General features: G+C 46.8%; 1 protein-coding gene across 5 annotated transcripts in view; it reads right to left on the reverse strand.

The window, feature by feature from the left end:
* The window catches only part of L3MBTL3 (L3MBTL histone methyl-lysine binding protein 3), a 1,294,236-nt gene that overhangs the window by 647,468 nt on the left and 632,890 nt on the right, over positions 1-13,878 (reverse strand). For all 5 annotated transcript variants that reach the window (XM_069622999.1, XM_069623001.1, XM_069623000.1 and 2 more), the window contains one exon: positions 297-448. In XM_069622999.1, coding sequence (XP_069479100.1) covers positions 297-448 — 152 coding nt within the window. The remainder of the gene's footprint in view (positions 1-296; positions 449-13,878) is intronic.

A 13,878-nucleotide genomic window follows, 5' to 3' on the forward strand; every position in this document is an offset into this window, starting at 1 on the left:
CAAAAAGTGCTGGGAGGCCCAGAGGTGGTGGGAATTTCACACAAAAAGTGAAATCTACTCTAACACTCACCAGTAGTCAATCCCTTGTACACACTGTTGACAGTAATTAGTTGGCTAACTCTATTCCCTCCTCCACAGAAGGTCTTGATCACCCTCAGGAGCAAAGTTGCTTGCAGCCAGACTACTCAGAGGACTGGTTGCCGAAGTGCCACCATCAACAAACACCATCTTCTTTTCACAGCACCCTTACCCAAGTGCATGCATATGCTGCATGGATCTGCTGACTCAACACTTACCAGTAGTCATAGCTTTCGTCCCAATTGTCGAAGTGGATGAGCAGACGGTTATCAACCATGTCCGTGATGGTAGCCACACACATGAGTGAAGGGTTCTTCTTGTCCACTGCTTCCAGCTTCATCCCCATACGGAACCCAGAGGGAGTGATAGGCTGTGAGAAATAGCAAACCATCAGCATCAGCATGTGATGCAAGATAATTACAAAGCACACATATTTGCTTGAAACTCTGGTCTTGTATACTGAATCCCAAAGAGAAAATATCCTCCTAGATGTCATAATTAGGAGACTTAACTGTAAACAACACTTTGTGGCATCAAATGAAATACACAATGCTTCCCAAATAGATCACAGCTTCAGATTGTGTTGGAAACTATCCTGTGTGATCAGCTTTAACATGGTAAATTGTTTTACTTGGCGTAATGGCGTTTAGGGAAGCATATGAATTTACAACAGACAAAGTCAGTGTTTGAGGATTTTGTTTCCAGTTTTCATCATTAATCTGTTATAGATTGACAGGTTTTACATTGTGCACATCTAGCATCCTTTCAAGTAGGTGGGTTTGAAGTAGAACTCCTGGTGAATAATGGTGTTAAGCTTAGATACAATCAGGAGCTAAATAACCCACAGCCCCGAGAAATCTATAATTCTGGTTAAAAACTGCCTATTAGTTTGACTGCAGTGTTCTTTTTTTCTTGGTCCAATCCGACTGGCTGGCCTTGCTATTTATGATCTCTCTGGAACGAAGGTCTGAGCAGGGGGAGAGGGAGGACGATAGGTGTGCCTCTGCAATCGCTGCCAGCATCCGTGGGTAGGAATGGTACTGAGTTTGGGTGTTAGGTAAGATTCTGTAGAGTCCAACTAGTGTGGGACTTTAAAACACTTAATTGCTTGGGATTAGTGACCCAACTTTTAACATAGTCCTGTAATACACAAGTCGGTAGAGTGGCTGAGCAGCCAGGATTATTTTATAAGGGGTACTGTGAGCTGTAGAGCAGTACAATGAAATCAGTAATCACAAGTATTCAAGTAAACATTTACATCCTTAAAAGTTATATTACAATTATTTATTTATATACACACAAAGCAAAACAATCACACTAGATATAGTTTAGTTTATGCAGCAATTAATAGTGACATCAAGTAGAATTTCAGAATCAAGTTATTTAAGCAACAATAATGCAGGTGAGTAAATTATTTTTGTACTAAAACATTTCTAGTACACAGAGTGACATCAATCAAGGTCAGTAGTAGAATTTATCGTTCACCATACAATATTGAATTTGGAGGGGAAAAGTGTTAGAGTAGAATAGAACACTGTAGCACTGTAACAATAGTATTTTCTCCAGTGGGATGTAGGAAGTCTTTTCGCCAGCAATAAGAGTGTAAAACAATGAAAACCTTTATAGTGGACAAGCACTGACAAAGCCAACAGTGTTCAGGAGGGATGCCTTTAGGGAGCCAGGATAGCCAAAGGTCAATATGACAGTTCTAGTTCTGATGCAATCATCTTAGAAAAAGTTAGTTGAACAGTCAGTAGTTCATTGAAGAAAAATCCAGGAGCTCAAGTTAGCCTACCTGATGTGCACTAGCTGTTAGGCCTGCACAAGTGAATTGCAGTAATTCAAAATGATAGAAAGGAGCACTCCTCAAGCTAGGAAGCACTAGATTTGGCTAAACGTGGTTAAACCCAAAGCCCCACAGTACTATAAAATTAAAGCAGATGTTCCAGCTGACTTCCTTCTTAATGTAGCGATGCAAACCCTTGTTCCGGGACTGTTAAGCAAGATTGTATGCCGTACCCTTTGGGTGCACTACAATAACCTTGACCTTCTAGCAATAGGGACCCAACCTTTGGTATAAGTCTGAACTACACAAGTTGGTAGTGTGGCTGAGCAGCCAGGCTTATCTCAAGAGGGCTCAATGTGAGCAGTAATGTTGTGACACAGTTTCACAGTAGCAGTTATTCAAATAAACACTTACACTCAAGGTTTCGTGATGAAAACCAATTATTAATTTATTTCACAGTCAGTTGTATAAGCCTTCTACAGAAAAGAGCAATATATGTAACAATTAAAATACACTTCAAAACACACACTTATTATATGATACCCATTGGGGATGCCACACAGACACTTTCTACACCCTCATGTGACTTAAATAGCTAGGACACTGGAGACATTGATTTATCACTAATACATTTAGAGCAATACTGAGTTTGGTTTAAAAAATACATTTAACCCTTTCCTGGGGAAAAGATAAAGCAAGAGTGAAAAGTAAGAAGAGCCTCTCAGGGAGCTAGGACAGCCAATGTTAATTGCACAATGTCAAAGGGAGCTGACGATCTTATTTGCAGGTAGGTAAAAAGTCTTGCACAATGTTATTAGAAATGTTTGTAGAAAATAGAACACTTGAAGGGCCACAAGCTGGGAGGCTTGTGAGGGGCAAAGCTATAGCAACTCTGCAAGGTAAACAAGACAGGTCTCAACTGAGAGCAAGTAAGGCTACACAACAAGTGGTAAATTCTCTTAGACTTTACAGTACCTCTGGTTAGAAGAAATGGTTCCAGCTGGCTTCTGTTTCTGTACAGCTCTGCAGATCCCGTTGTTCCTGTGCCTCAGTCATGGGGACAAGAAGGGAGGACGTCTGGGGAGTCCTGCTCTGCAATGGGAACGGCAGCAGCTGCAATGGACAAACTTCAATTCAGCGGTTCTTCAGTGTTTCAGCTCATCCTGTCTGACAGCAAATAGAAACACAGCAGTTCTCGGATACCACTCTAGACTTTCCTCGCATCTGGGGTCCAGCACTCTGTTGAGGAGGCTCAGGCTTGGTCAGTCCTGCTTCAGGGCAGTCCGAAGGATCTTCCCGGCACTCGGTCCGACTTAAAAGCAACGCACACTATCTGGTGTTCCTCTCTCTGGCCATTCAGTTCCAGCAGCAGCAGTGGAAGTTCAGCCATGTCCGAGAGGATGTCCAGACGGACTTACTTTGGAGTTGATTGGTCTCACCAACTTAAAGGGAGAAGTCGTCCTTGCAGGGCTTCTCTAGTTGAGGCGAATTCGGAGCTTCAGAACAGCAGCAGGGCTTCACTGGGCAAACGAACGGTCCAGGAGTTGCAGCAGGCCTCTCTTCCAGGCTCTTCTTCGGATTACTTCGTCTAGTGGGCGACTGTCTTCCAAGCCAAAAAGCCTTGCCTTTTATGGCGGTTTCTCCCATTCATTCCAGTTTAGCTGTCAATCACACAGCAGGGTGGCAGTCCTTGCCGGACAGCCAGCCGGCCAATCACCTTTGGGTGCATTTCTGTAGCCAAGGGGATTAAGCACAGGGAGTTTCGGGCACCTACCACACTTCCTGCCCCTGCCAGACATACTGGAGCCAGAGGCGGCTTCACTCGTGAATTCCGTCAAAGGCAAAACGAACAAAGGGACCAAACATGGTTTGGCGTGCAGAGTATATCTCAAGAAGGACCTTTCCAATAAGAAATGGCGAAAAAAGAAGACCAGGGCCATTTCGACAAAATGGGCACCCATGGGTGCCTTACTGTGGCTGCGAACAAAGGCTGCAGTAAAAACACACAATGGTAGTAAAAAGTAAACCACTGCCACCAGCCATTAATTGTAGAACGGGTAACATATACATTTTACATGAGAAACTAGACAAAGGGGATACTAAGTAACCCCTCCAGCGCCCTATTGAAAGATGGTGGGCCTCATTACACGGAAGGCGGTAAGCCATGGCGCTATTAGCGCCATGGCTGCCGCCGGTACCTTACCGGGTCCGCCTTGGTGGATGGCGGAATTAGCGCCATATTCCAAGGTGTGTGGGGGCGCTAATTCCGCCATCCACCATTGCCCCTTCACCATTGCCAGTCAGCCCCATAGGGCTCCATGTTAATGGTGAAAGTGCTAATTACGGTACCGCAAATTGCGGTACCGTAATTAGCACCAAGGTCCCTTTGCGGGTCCCGTACTTAACACCTGTAAAAACCAGGCGTTAAGGGAGGACCCGCAAAGGGACCTCGTAGTAAGGCGGTAAGGGTTTACCGGTACCGGTGCCCTTACCGGTACCGGTAAACCCTTCCCGCCTTCCGTGTAATGAGGCCCAGTGTGTGCGGGGTCTAGAAAGTTACAAATATAAGTAAAGTCAATTTCACCTTACTACTCTGGGAAACAGTAGTTTATCCCTGAGAAGGTATTTAAACTTTGGGGAAATCTGGAATACTTCCCTGTGTCACTGCACTGAAGGTGCTGTGTGACACAATGTAAAAGATGATGCCTATGGAGTTTGTCAGATTCCACAACTAAAAGAAACAGAGTTCAAAATCACATTAAAATACATGTGAGAGAGGGGAAAAAAGGGTCTCACTCTCTCCAGGTTAAAAAATCAAGTCCTCAAAATCCAGCAAAGTTGCTGAGGGTCTCTAAGGTAGAGGGAATTAGCACATTTCTGAGAATTCTCGGTATCCGGTAATATTATCCCCACCAAAAATATCGCCGTACATATGGTCGCCGGGAACGGTCATAGGCGATATTTTTGGTGGGGATCATTTATTGGGTAAATGGGTGGGGGGGTTGCAGGGGTGTCCCCTGCTCCCTTTTAAAATACATGGGGGTTGCAGGGGTGTCCCCCGCAGGTTCCATGGGGTAATATCACCGCAAAAATATGGCGAAATGTTTGTATGCCGATATTTTTGCGGGGATATTATCACATGGAACCGAATTCTCCCCAACAGCGCAAGTGCAGGGAAGAGGAAGGGGAGAAGTGCTGGGGAGAGAAGGGGAAGAGTGCAGGTAAATCAAGTGCCGCCAATGGGTGGCTAAATGCAGGTAACTCAATAAGTGCAGCCAGTGGGTGGCTTATAAGTGTGGAGCAGGGGTACTGGGGGGATGCAGATACAGGCCACAAGTGCTGGGGGAGTCAGAAAGCAATGCACAGGTTAACTGGACATGCAGGAGTCTGGGCCCAAGATCAGAGTGATCAGTGTGTGGGGCAGTCGGGGCATCAGTAGAGGAGAGGAAGAGAGAAAGTCAACGCGAAAAGAAAAGTCTTCAGTGGCTTCCGGAACCGGAAGTGGTTCTGCTCAAGTTTGAGAGAGGCAGGGAGGATGTTCCAGAGGGAGGCCCCAGCCGAAGAGAGAGATCTACCCTCAACTCTCTGCTTGGAAAAGCGACTGACTCTCAGAGAGTTGAATGTACATGGGCACGACACAGGATCGCTGAACCTGAAGGCTTGGCTCCTGCAGCCTTAGAGTTTGGAGGTTATGATTTGCTAGCGGACTGCAGGGAGGTCCTCGCCAAGGCTGTGGTATCGCCGACTTTGAAGTGCTATGGCCATAAGTGGAAACGTTTTGCTACGTGGTGTTGGTCGCAGAAGATTACCCCTCTGAGGGCCATGGCTCCTCAGCTCTCTTTGAGGCACCCATCAGCCGCTTCTTCTCCTTCTCTCATACCAGACTACCTGACTGCGATTCAGGAATGGTTTGCCACCAATGATCTCTGCCTTAATGCCAGTAAGACCGAGAGCCTCCTCATTGGGACACCCACTCTCAGGTTCTACAGGTTTATCATTCACAGTGTCCTTACCACTTGCCCACTCCTCACCTGATGATTCTGTGTGGAACTTTGCGGATTTGTCGGATGAACTCTACACCTTCTTCTCCCTCCAAGCTGTCTTTGTCTTCTTCCTGATGGTCTTGCCCTTCTGCTTGAATAGATAGGGAGAGGCTCTCCCAGAGGCCACTCTGCCTGTAAAGCTATTAGCCCGGCAGCGGGGACTCCGGGGAGCCCACCCCAAACCAGGGAAAAGCCTTGCTGAAAAACCCTTGTAGGTCTTGTTGAGGTAGGTTGTGGTAGTACGTGGGATGTTCCAGTAGTTGAAGTAGACTTAAGTGTTCAGCATGCACTGGTAAGTAGTGAACTTCAGTTCCCAGCATGCACTGGTAAGTAGCAGCAGCAGAAGAAAGAATAATACCAGTCAATTAGGTTGAAATGGCTCGTAACACGATGCAAGCAAATCCGGATATCGCTCCGTAGAACCAAGCCGGAATCTTTGCTGTCCAAAATATGTGGTAGCCGCAACACGCAGTAAGCACAAGCCACCCTGTAGAAAGGGGAGGAACCGCAGACTGAAGGCAAACACGAGATCAGCGAGAAGCAGCGCGTAACACTCGGAGCCTGTAACAAGGTGTTCGATAGCAGAGTAGGACAAGGGCGAACAGCATGAGAGCGGTCACGAAAGAAACGGGAAAGACAAACAAGGTAGGGAAAGCAAGGTAGCAATGAGGGGCAACGGATAGCGGGAAGGAGCGTTGGGCAGAACTCATGGACAAAGCACAAAAGTTGCAACGCACAGGTGCCCTCCATAAACTAGTAACAAACAAGTTACTTACTTGTAACTGTTGTTCTGCAGCATGGTTCTGGCATGGATTGACATGCTCATGAATATACCCCGTCGTCAGGCTGGGAATCCTCGGTAAAGAAAAAACCAGTTTCAGTTTCATTTCTGAACTGTCTTTCTACTAGTAACCAATCACTGGTCTCTGGGTCATACTGCTCCCAGCCAATGACTGCCCTCTACCCAAGCCCCTCCTCTGGCAGCCATCTTCAGATGTTTACCGCACGATGGGGCAATCCCCAGATAGATCGCTTCGCAACGGTGCGAATAGCAAGTGCCAGAGTTTCGCCAGCAGGTTTCCCCAGCCGGGAAGCATGGCCGATGCATTCTCCTTCCCCTGGGATGGCCTGTTCCTGTATGCATTCCCACTGTTGCTGTTGCTTCTGCGACTCATCAGTCAACTCAGACGGTCCCGGTGCAGGATGATCCTCGTCGCACCGGTGTGGCCGAGGCAGATATGGTTCCCGGACCTTCTGGACTTGTCAGAGTCCCCTCCCCAGTCAAACTGCCGACGGTAGCGGTAGGTGTGGTGTTTTGAGAGATCAGTAGTATGCGTTTGTTCTGGCAGGATTTATCCAGACCGAGTGGGGCTGCGTTAGGCCGGAGGAGAACGCCTGGCTGGGGGGTGTGTAACCAGCATTGTTTTACTTAGAATGCTGTGGAGTATGCAGCGGATGTTAGTATGAGAACAGTTATACCGAATGGTGTCATAGTATCTCTGCGTTCTAGTTGAGTGGTGGTGTAGAGGGGAGAGTAAGCATGGTGGTGTGATATGATGTGTTATATGCTCTTTCTAAACGTTCCCTGCATTCCGAACCATATTATATACGTCATGCAGTTTTATGCGCTCCATTCTGTTCCATGCACTCCTATCCCTACCATGCATCCCAATCTGCTCCACACTCTCCGGATTCGCTCGACGCACTCATGCGCTCCAGTCCGCTCCACGCGCTCCAGTCCGCCCCGGCTCTCTAATCCCCATGGGCGTTCTAGTCTGCCCCATGTATGCACTCTTGTCTGCTCCACACATGCACTCTTGTGTGCTCCAGGCATACACTCTTGAGTGCTCCACGCATGTGCTCTTGTCTGCCCCACACGCTTCATTTCACTCGTTCAATCCACTCTACGCATTCAGAATCTTTCTGCAACTCGTTCGCTCTAGCAACAGGTCAGTTCCACTCTGGGCACTCGTCCTCTTTATGCCCTCATACGCACTATGCATTCACCTGTTTTGCTCACTCAGCCCCACTACGCACTCAGCCCCTCTACGCACCCAGCCTCTCTATGCACCCAGCCCCTCTACGCACCCCTTTTTCATATGCCCTCTTTCGGGGGGCATCCTCATCTGGATCTCGGACACAAAGCTGTGGAGAGTTGATAGAAGGTCCAAGGAAATGTCCCTCGGCTGAGAAGGCAGAGAAGGAAAACTAGGCCCTGCACCGTCGTCCTTGGGGACCGTATGCATGGATTCTTGATCCTCGTTGTCCGTGGAAGAAACCTCCATAGTTTGAGCGGCAACCTGGGAGGACTGTTTGGGTCCCCCGCCCCTTTTCCACCCTGAGGGGCCTGAACCGGGACCTGGGTCGGTGTCTTAACCCCTTCTGGTGCGCCTGCAAGCTTTGCCAAGGCCTCTGCAGCGGTGTCGCGCCTTGGGGGCAGGGACACTTTCTCCGCCGCAGGAGCCACCTTCGCAGGATCAGCGTTGCAGCTGCCGTGGTAGTGGTAACTGTCGAAGAAAACGCTGAAGACCATGACTCTGCTGGTTGAGCCTGCTTGGGCTGCACATCCTTCTTCTCATACGCCCTTGGCTTCAAAGAGGAACTTGATGGTAGGCTGGCTATGGAGGCAGAGGGTGATGTCGGTCGCACCCTATCCAACTTGGGACCCGCATCAGCGGCAAACCCGCTGGATGCAGACTTGCAGATCTTGGCCTTATCTTGGACCTCCACGGATGGGGCAAACTCAAAGCACTTAGAAGGCTGCTCCTCGTACGAGCCAGTCCTCGACGAGGCATGACCCGGCTCGGAGCACGGGTCAGAGGCCTTGTTCGAGTTAAGCCATGCCGCCTGCCTACTATGCCTGTCTTTCATCGTCTTCTTAGAGAAACCTTGGCATATCTCACACTCTACCTCATTGTGGTCCGGGTGTAGGCAGTAGAGGCATTGTAGGTGCTTGTCTTCCGCAAACACATTCCTTAGCCAGCATTTGGTGCAGAGCCAAAATCTTCGATGAATCTTCGCCCTTGAGGGGCACAGAAAGTCACTGACAACAGATCCCGTTGCCGGTAGAGGAGGAAAAGAGCACACAGGCTCTTTGGAACACAAATTTAACTTTTCTGTTAGAAAAACACGAAACAATGTACAAATAGCTCTGACAGCAAACTCGAGGGCTCCCAAAACTGAAGCATGGAGTCAAAATCTGAAGATGGCTGCCAGAGGCGGGGCTTAGGGAGCGGGCTGTCATTGGATGGGGGCAGTATGGCCCAGAGGACAGTGATTGGTTTAGAGGAGAAATACAGTTTTAAAGTGAAAGTGAAACTGTTTTTTCTTTTACCGAGGATTCCCAGCCTGATGACGGGGAATATTCATGAGCATGTGAATCCATGCCAGACCCCATGCTTGAGAACTAAAAACGACATTCTATCATCTGTTGCTAATAACCCTTAGACCTGCCCTATTTCATCTGCAATTATTACATTCTCAAGCATGACTATCGCAATAGTAATATGCACGATATACAAATCTTAGGAAATACAGGATCTTACAATCCCCACCCTCCTTCTATTTCAGGGTACTTATTCCATGACATCCTACTGCATCTAAAAGCCTTGGATTTTGCAAAGACAGCTATTTTACTCACAATAAACCAACACTGTAGTTAAATCCCTCTGTTTGTCAGTTGGAAACAGGGGAAACTCTTGCCATTCCTCCCCAGGGAGAAGCAGGCAGTGGAACATGGCAGCCCGATTATAATGCTACAATGAATGCCCCTGAAAGAAAAATATCCGGAGAAGTTCCAAAAGAAAAAAAGTCAATAAAGTTGGTGAATAATCTTTGGATATGCTAATACATTTCTCATACACCCTGAAGTGTCTTCAATAACAAGGATAGTATTGCATTTATCATAAACACCAATATACTTTTTAGACTCTGGGTTTCAGGAAGGAAGGGTTAAGGAAATAGAAAGGTTAGAACATACTTTATTATAAAGACAGTTTGAATCCTCTAATGAAATCTAGGGAAGTCTTTCCCAGCAGTAAAAGTATTCAATAAATTACAACCTATGAAGAGACAAGCAATGCCAACGTCAATAGATTAGAAGGGTGCCTTAAAGGAGCCAGAACAGCTAAAGACAATTGGACATAGTCGAAGGTTCTGATGTGCTTCTTGGATGAAAGTCTTTCGAAAAAGTCAGATAGTTCAAAAATAAATCACTGAAGAAACACATGCAATTAAGCCTGTGCAAGGGGTGTGGAAAACAACTCAGAAAAGGTAAGCCAGTGCATTTCTCAAGTGAGAAAGCACTACTTATGGCAAAAAGGTAAGTACTCCAAACCCCCACAGTACCTCTGGTTTGAAGAATAAGTTCCAGATGGATTCTGTCTTGCTACCGCCAAGCAGACCCTTGTTCCTGAGCCTCAGTCGTGTGGACAAGAGCGAGGACGTCTGGCGGGCTCCTGCAGCAGTACTCGGGAAAGGACTTCTTCAGCTACGCATCGTCTTCGATTCAGCAGCTCTTTGTGGTTTGAGCGCTTCACAAACAGCACTGATACAGAACGAATATCCCCGGTTGGACTTCCCTTGCTCCCTCAGTCCGGGACTCTGGTGAGGGATTTCCTGCTTCTGGAGTGTCCTTAGGAGGTTCCTTGAGCTCTTGGTCGGATTCTTTCCACGGAAGACGTTGCACTCAGTTATGGACACTCGACCCCTGGCATTGGGTTTCTGCAGCACTGGAGAAGCACAGCAAGTCGGGGGTTGCGCCAAAGTGGAGTTCGTCAAGGGGTTAGTTGGTTCCACCAGCCCAAGGGGAGAAGTCGTTCGGTCTGGAGCTTCTCTGTCGATGTGAAAAAGGAGGTCAGCACAGCAGCAGGGCTTCACCGGTCACTGAGGTCCAGGAGGTTGCGGCAGGCACCTCTTCACGATTTCTTCTTTGGATGTTTCTTCCAGTGGTCAACTGTGCCTGTAGTTGTTCATTCACAGCCCCAGGCTGTCAATCACACAGCAGGGTGGCTGTCCTTCCCGGACAGCCAGCCGGCCAATCAGGACTGGTTTCAATCAGGCACACCTAGAGACAAAGGACGGGAGTTTCGGGACCCTCCATCCCTTCCTGTACTTCTAGAAAACACTGGAGCCATGGGCGGGCTTCAGGGCTGAAGTCTGCCAAAGTCAAAACACACAAAGAGCTGAAACCTGCCTCAACACACAGAATAAAAGCCAAGAAAGACCTCACAAACAGAAAATGGCAAAAAAATAAGACGGGCAAATTTGACAAAATGGTCACCCATGTGTGCTGTACTGCAGCTAATGGTTTATCTTGCGGTAAAAATGCACACTGGTAGTAAAAAGTAAACCACTGCCACCAGCCATTTAAAGTAGTGAGTGTAACATAAAATGTTACATGAGAAAGTAGGTAAAGGACTACTAGGTAACCCCCCCAGCACTCCACAGAAGGTGGTGTGTGCTGAACCCACAAAGTAAAGAGGTAAGTAAGATCAATTTCACCTTACTATTCTTGGGAACAATAGTTCACCCAAGAAAAGGTATTTAAACCTTAAGACAAATCCAATGGACTTCTCAGTGACCCTGCACCGAGGGTGCTTTGTGTCACTATACAAAAAGCATATGCATATGGAGTTTGTCAGACTCCAAAAAACAGTGAAAACAAAATCCTGGCCAGGGAAAAACACGAGTGAAAAAAAGGTCCCACTCACTTCAGGAGTTAAAATTAAAAGTCCTAAGTCCAACAAAAGAGCTGGGGGCCTCAAAGGTGAGAGTAAATTAGGACAGAAATGAACATTCTCCATAACAATAGTACCTTGTGAAAGGAATGGCTGCCATGGTGTTGCACTGCAAAAAGTGTTATGCTTCATCCTAAACCTAGGCAAACTGGTTCCTTAAGATTTCTTTGATAACCCAGCGTTAGCTGTGGACAAGAGTCAACCAATGGGCAGGAAATGGGGTAGATTAGATACAATATGTATTCTACACAAGAGTACTCTCAGAGTGCTATCAGAAACTCTTTCAAGTTAGGCAGACAAAGGAAAGGGGCAGAGTTAGTATAGCCCAATGTCAGCGAAGGATCCAGCTAGGTGTGGCATTTTGCCTATATGGAGGTTGGGGGGGAGACCCTAAACTTATTTGATTAATCTTTGGATTCATCAGAGTCAACTCAGCCTTTCATCCTTCCAAGGTCGATATATTGAGTACCACTTTGTGGGATAATAATGTCTTCTGTTATTTCAGCGCTCTGTGACCTATGGGTGTGTGGCGCTATATAAGAAAAACATTATTATTATTTTTGAGATAATGAAGATGGATTTACCTTGAACCTGGTTGCGCGTACAGTTGTTAAATGAGGCATGACACCAGGAAAATGATTTAATAGGATTTAATTAAATATGCCACCACAGGCAGCAGACACACCTGTGGATCACAGATGCAAGGCTCAACTGCTTAATTCCAAAGGTACACATTCTAAATGGAATACATATATACTACGTGTTAGAGAATGCACTTACATCATATACAACTGTGAGTGAGACAGACCCTGCACTCACTAGGAATAAACTACAAACATAACAGTCTGCTCCAAGTCCCCTACCAGAGAGCTGAAGACACAGACTTTCATCCAAGAGGCAAACTCTTGTCCCCAACCATCAAAGAGGCATATTTGAAGTGAACCTGCTTTGTTGACGGAGGCCTTACCTGCTGCCTGAACATTGTAACCAGGATCTGTTCAAAGGGAGCAGCAATTCCTGGAGGTGCTCTCTGGTAACCTTAACGGTGTGAAAGAGCAGAACAAGGACTACCCTTGCCCAAGGAGCCCCTGAACAGGGCCTCCAAGCAACACACAGGTCAAGGAACAGCTTGGGCCCAGATTCCTGCATCAAATCTTTTGTGAGTTACACTTACTCGTACATCAACCGCCTGTCCCCAGCTTCTTGATCCCTTGTGCGTCACTGACTCAGAAAGCACCTTGAAACCTGGCTTGACACTGTTGAGCGGCAAGAACAAGAGTAAAATGTATTTACTGGGGTCCTGTACGGCCCACTTTTGACTGGCCCCAGTGACTTGTACTTTGAACTTTGATTGGGCATTTTTTTTATTCTGGACTCATTGAACTAATGCTGTTTGGGTTTCTACTGTTACCAGCTCACAACCACTTTTAAGACTATAGCCTGTCCTCAGCCGACACTACCAACAGAGTTGAAGTAGATATACTATTGCGCTCTACCTTGTTTACCTTTATGATTGAGATCCCTGTTGGTTTAGTAGTCGTGTGGGGTTCAGTAGGTGATTTAGTCACTACTCCTTCCTGTACTCTTGCAGAAGAGTTGTCATTTTGTCACATATGTATTCTGGTCTTGAAGCTGAACATTATGTAATTGTAAGTATGGTTCCGATGTTACAGCGAGGACTTTGATTCATGATTGCTCAGGTAGTTTTCCGAACATAAATCAAGCATCAAGAACTTTAAAGGGTTCTTCGGCTATTTTCCAACAAAGACTTACAATGCGCTGGTCCAGTCATGGTGAGAGATCAAAGTGGCAGTTTTGGTTACATGGCGGCAGCAAAGGAGATCTTCAATCAAGCAGGACTGGTGTGGACAGTGGCAGATTGAGAAGAACCACATGGCCTGAAGTTGACCATTTTATATTTTTTCTTAAGATAGGGCTGGCATAAATATGACATGCATTACTTACCGTAAAAGCATTTCTGACGATTATATCTGCTTAGATTCACATGCTGTGCGTATGGTCCGACATCCAGTGGTAACCGCGGAGTACTGCATCTTGTCTTTTGGGATACCGAAAGGGGACGTCGGCATAGGCGTGTCTGAAACACTATCCCTATTGTGACGTGTGTAGTACCCAAAATCCCTCACGCGCCGAGGTCCCTCCAATTGTATTTTTTCTGCCATGAGGGAGCCCAAGGCTATAGTGAGTGAATACATGAAGAGAGAAAGTAGTA

This window comes from Ambystoma mexicanum, chromosome 11 (assembly GCF_040938575.1).
Source record: "Ambystoma mexicanum isolate Mex_15411 chromosome 11, UKY_AmexF1_1, whole genome shotgun sequence".
NCBI lineage: Eukaryota > Metazoa > Chordata > Amphibia > Caudata > Ambystomatidae > Ambystoma > Ambystoma mexicanum.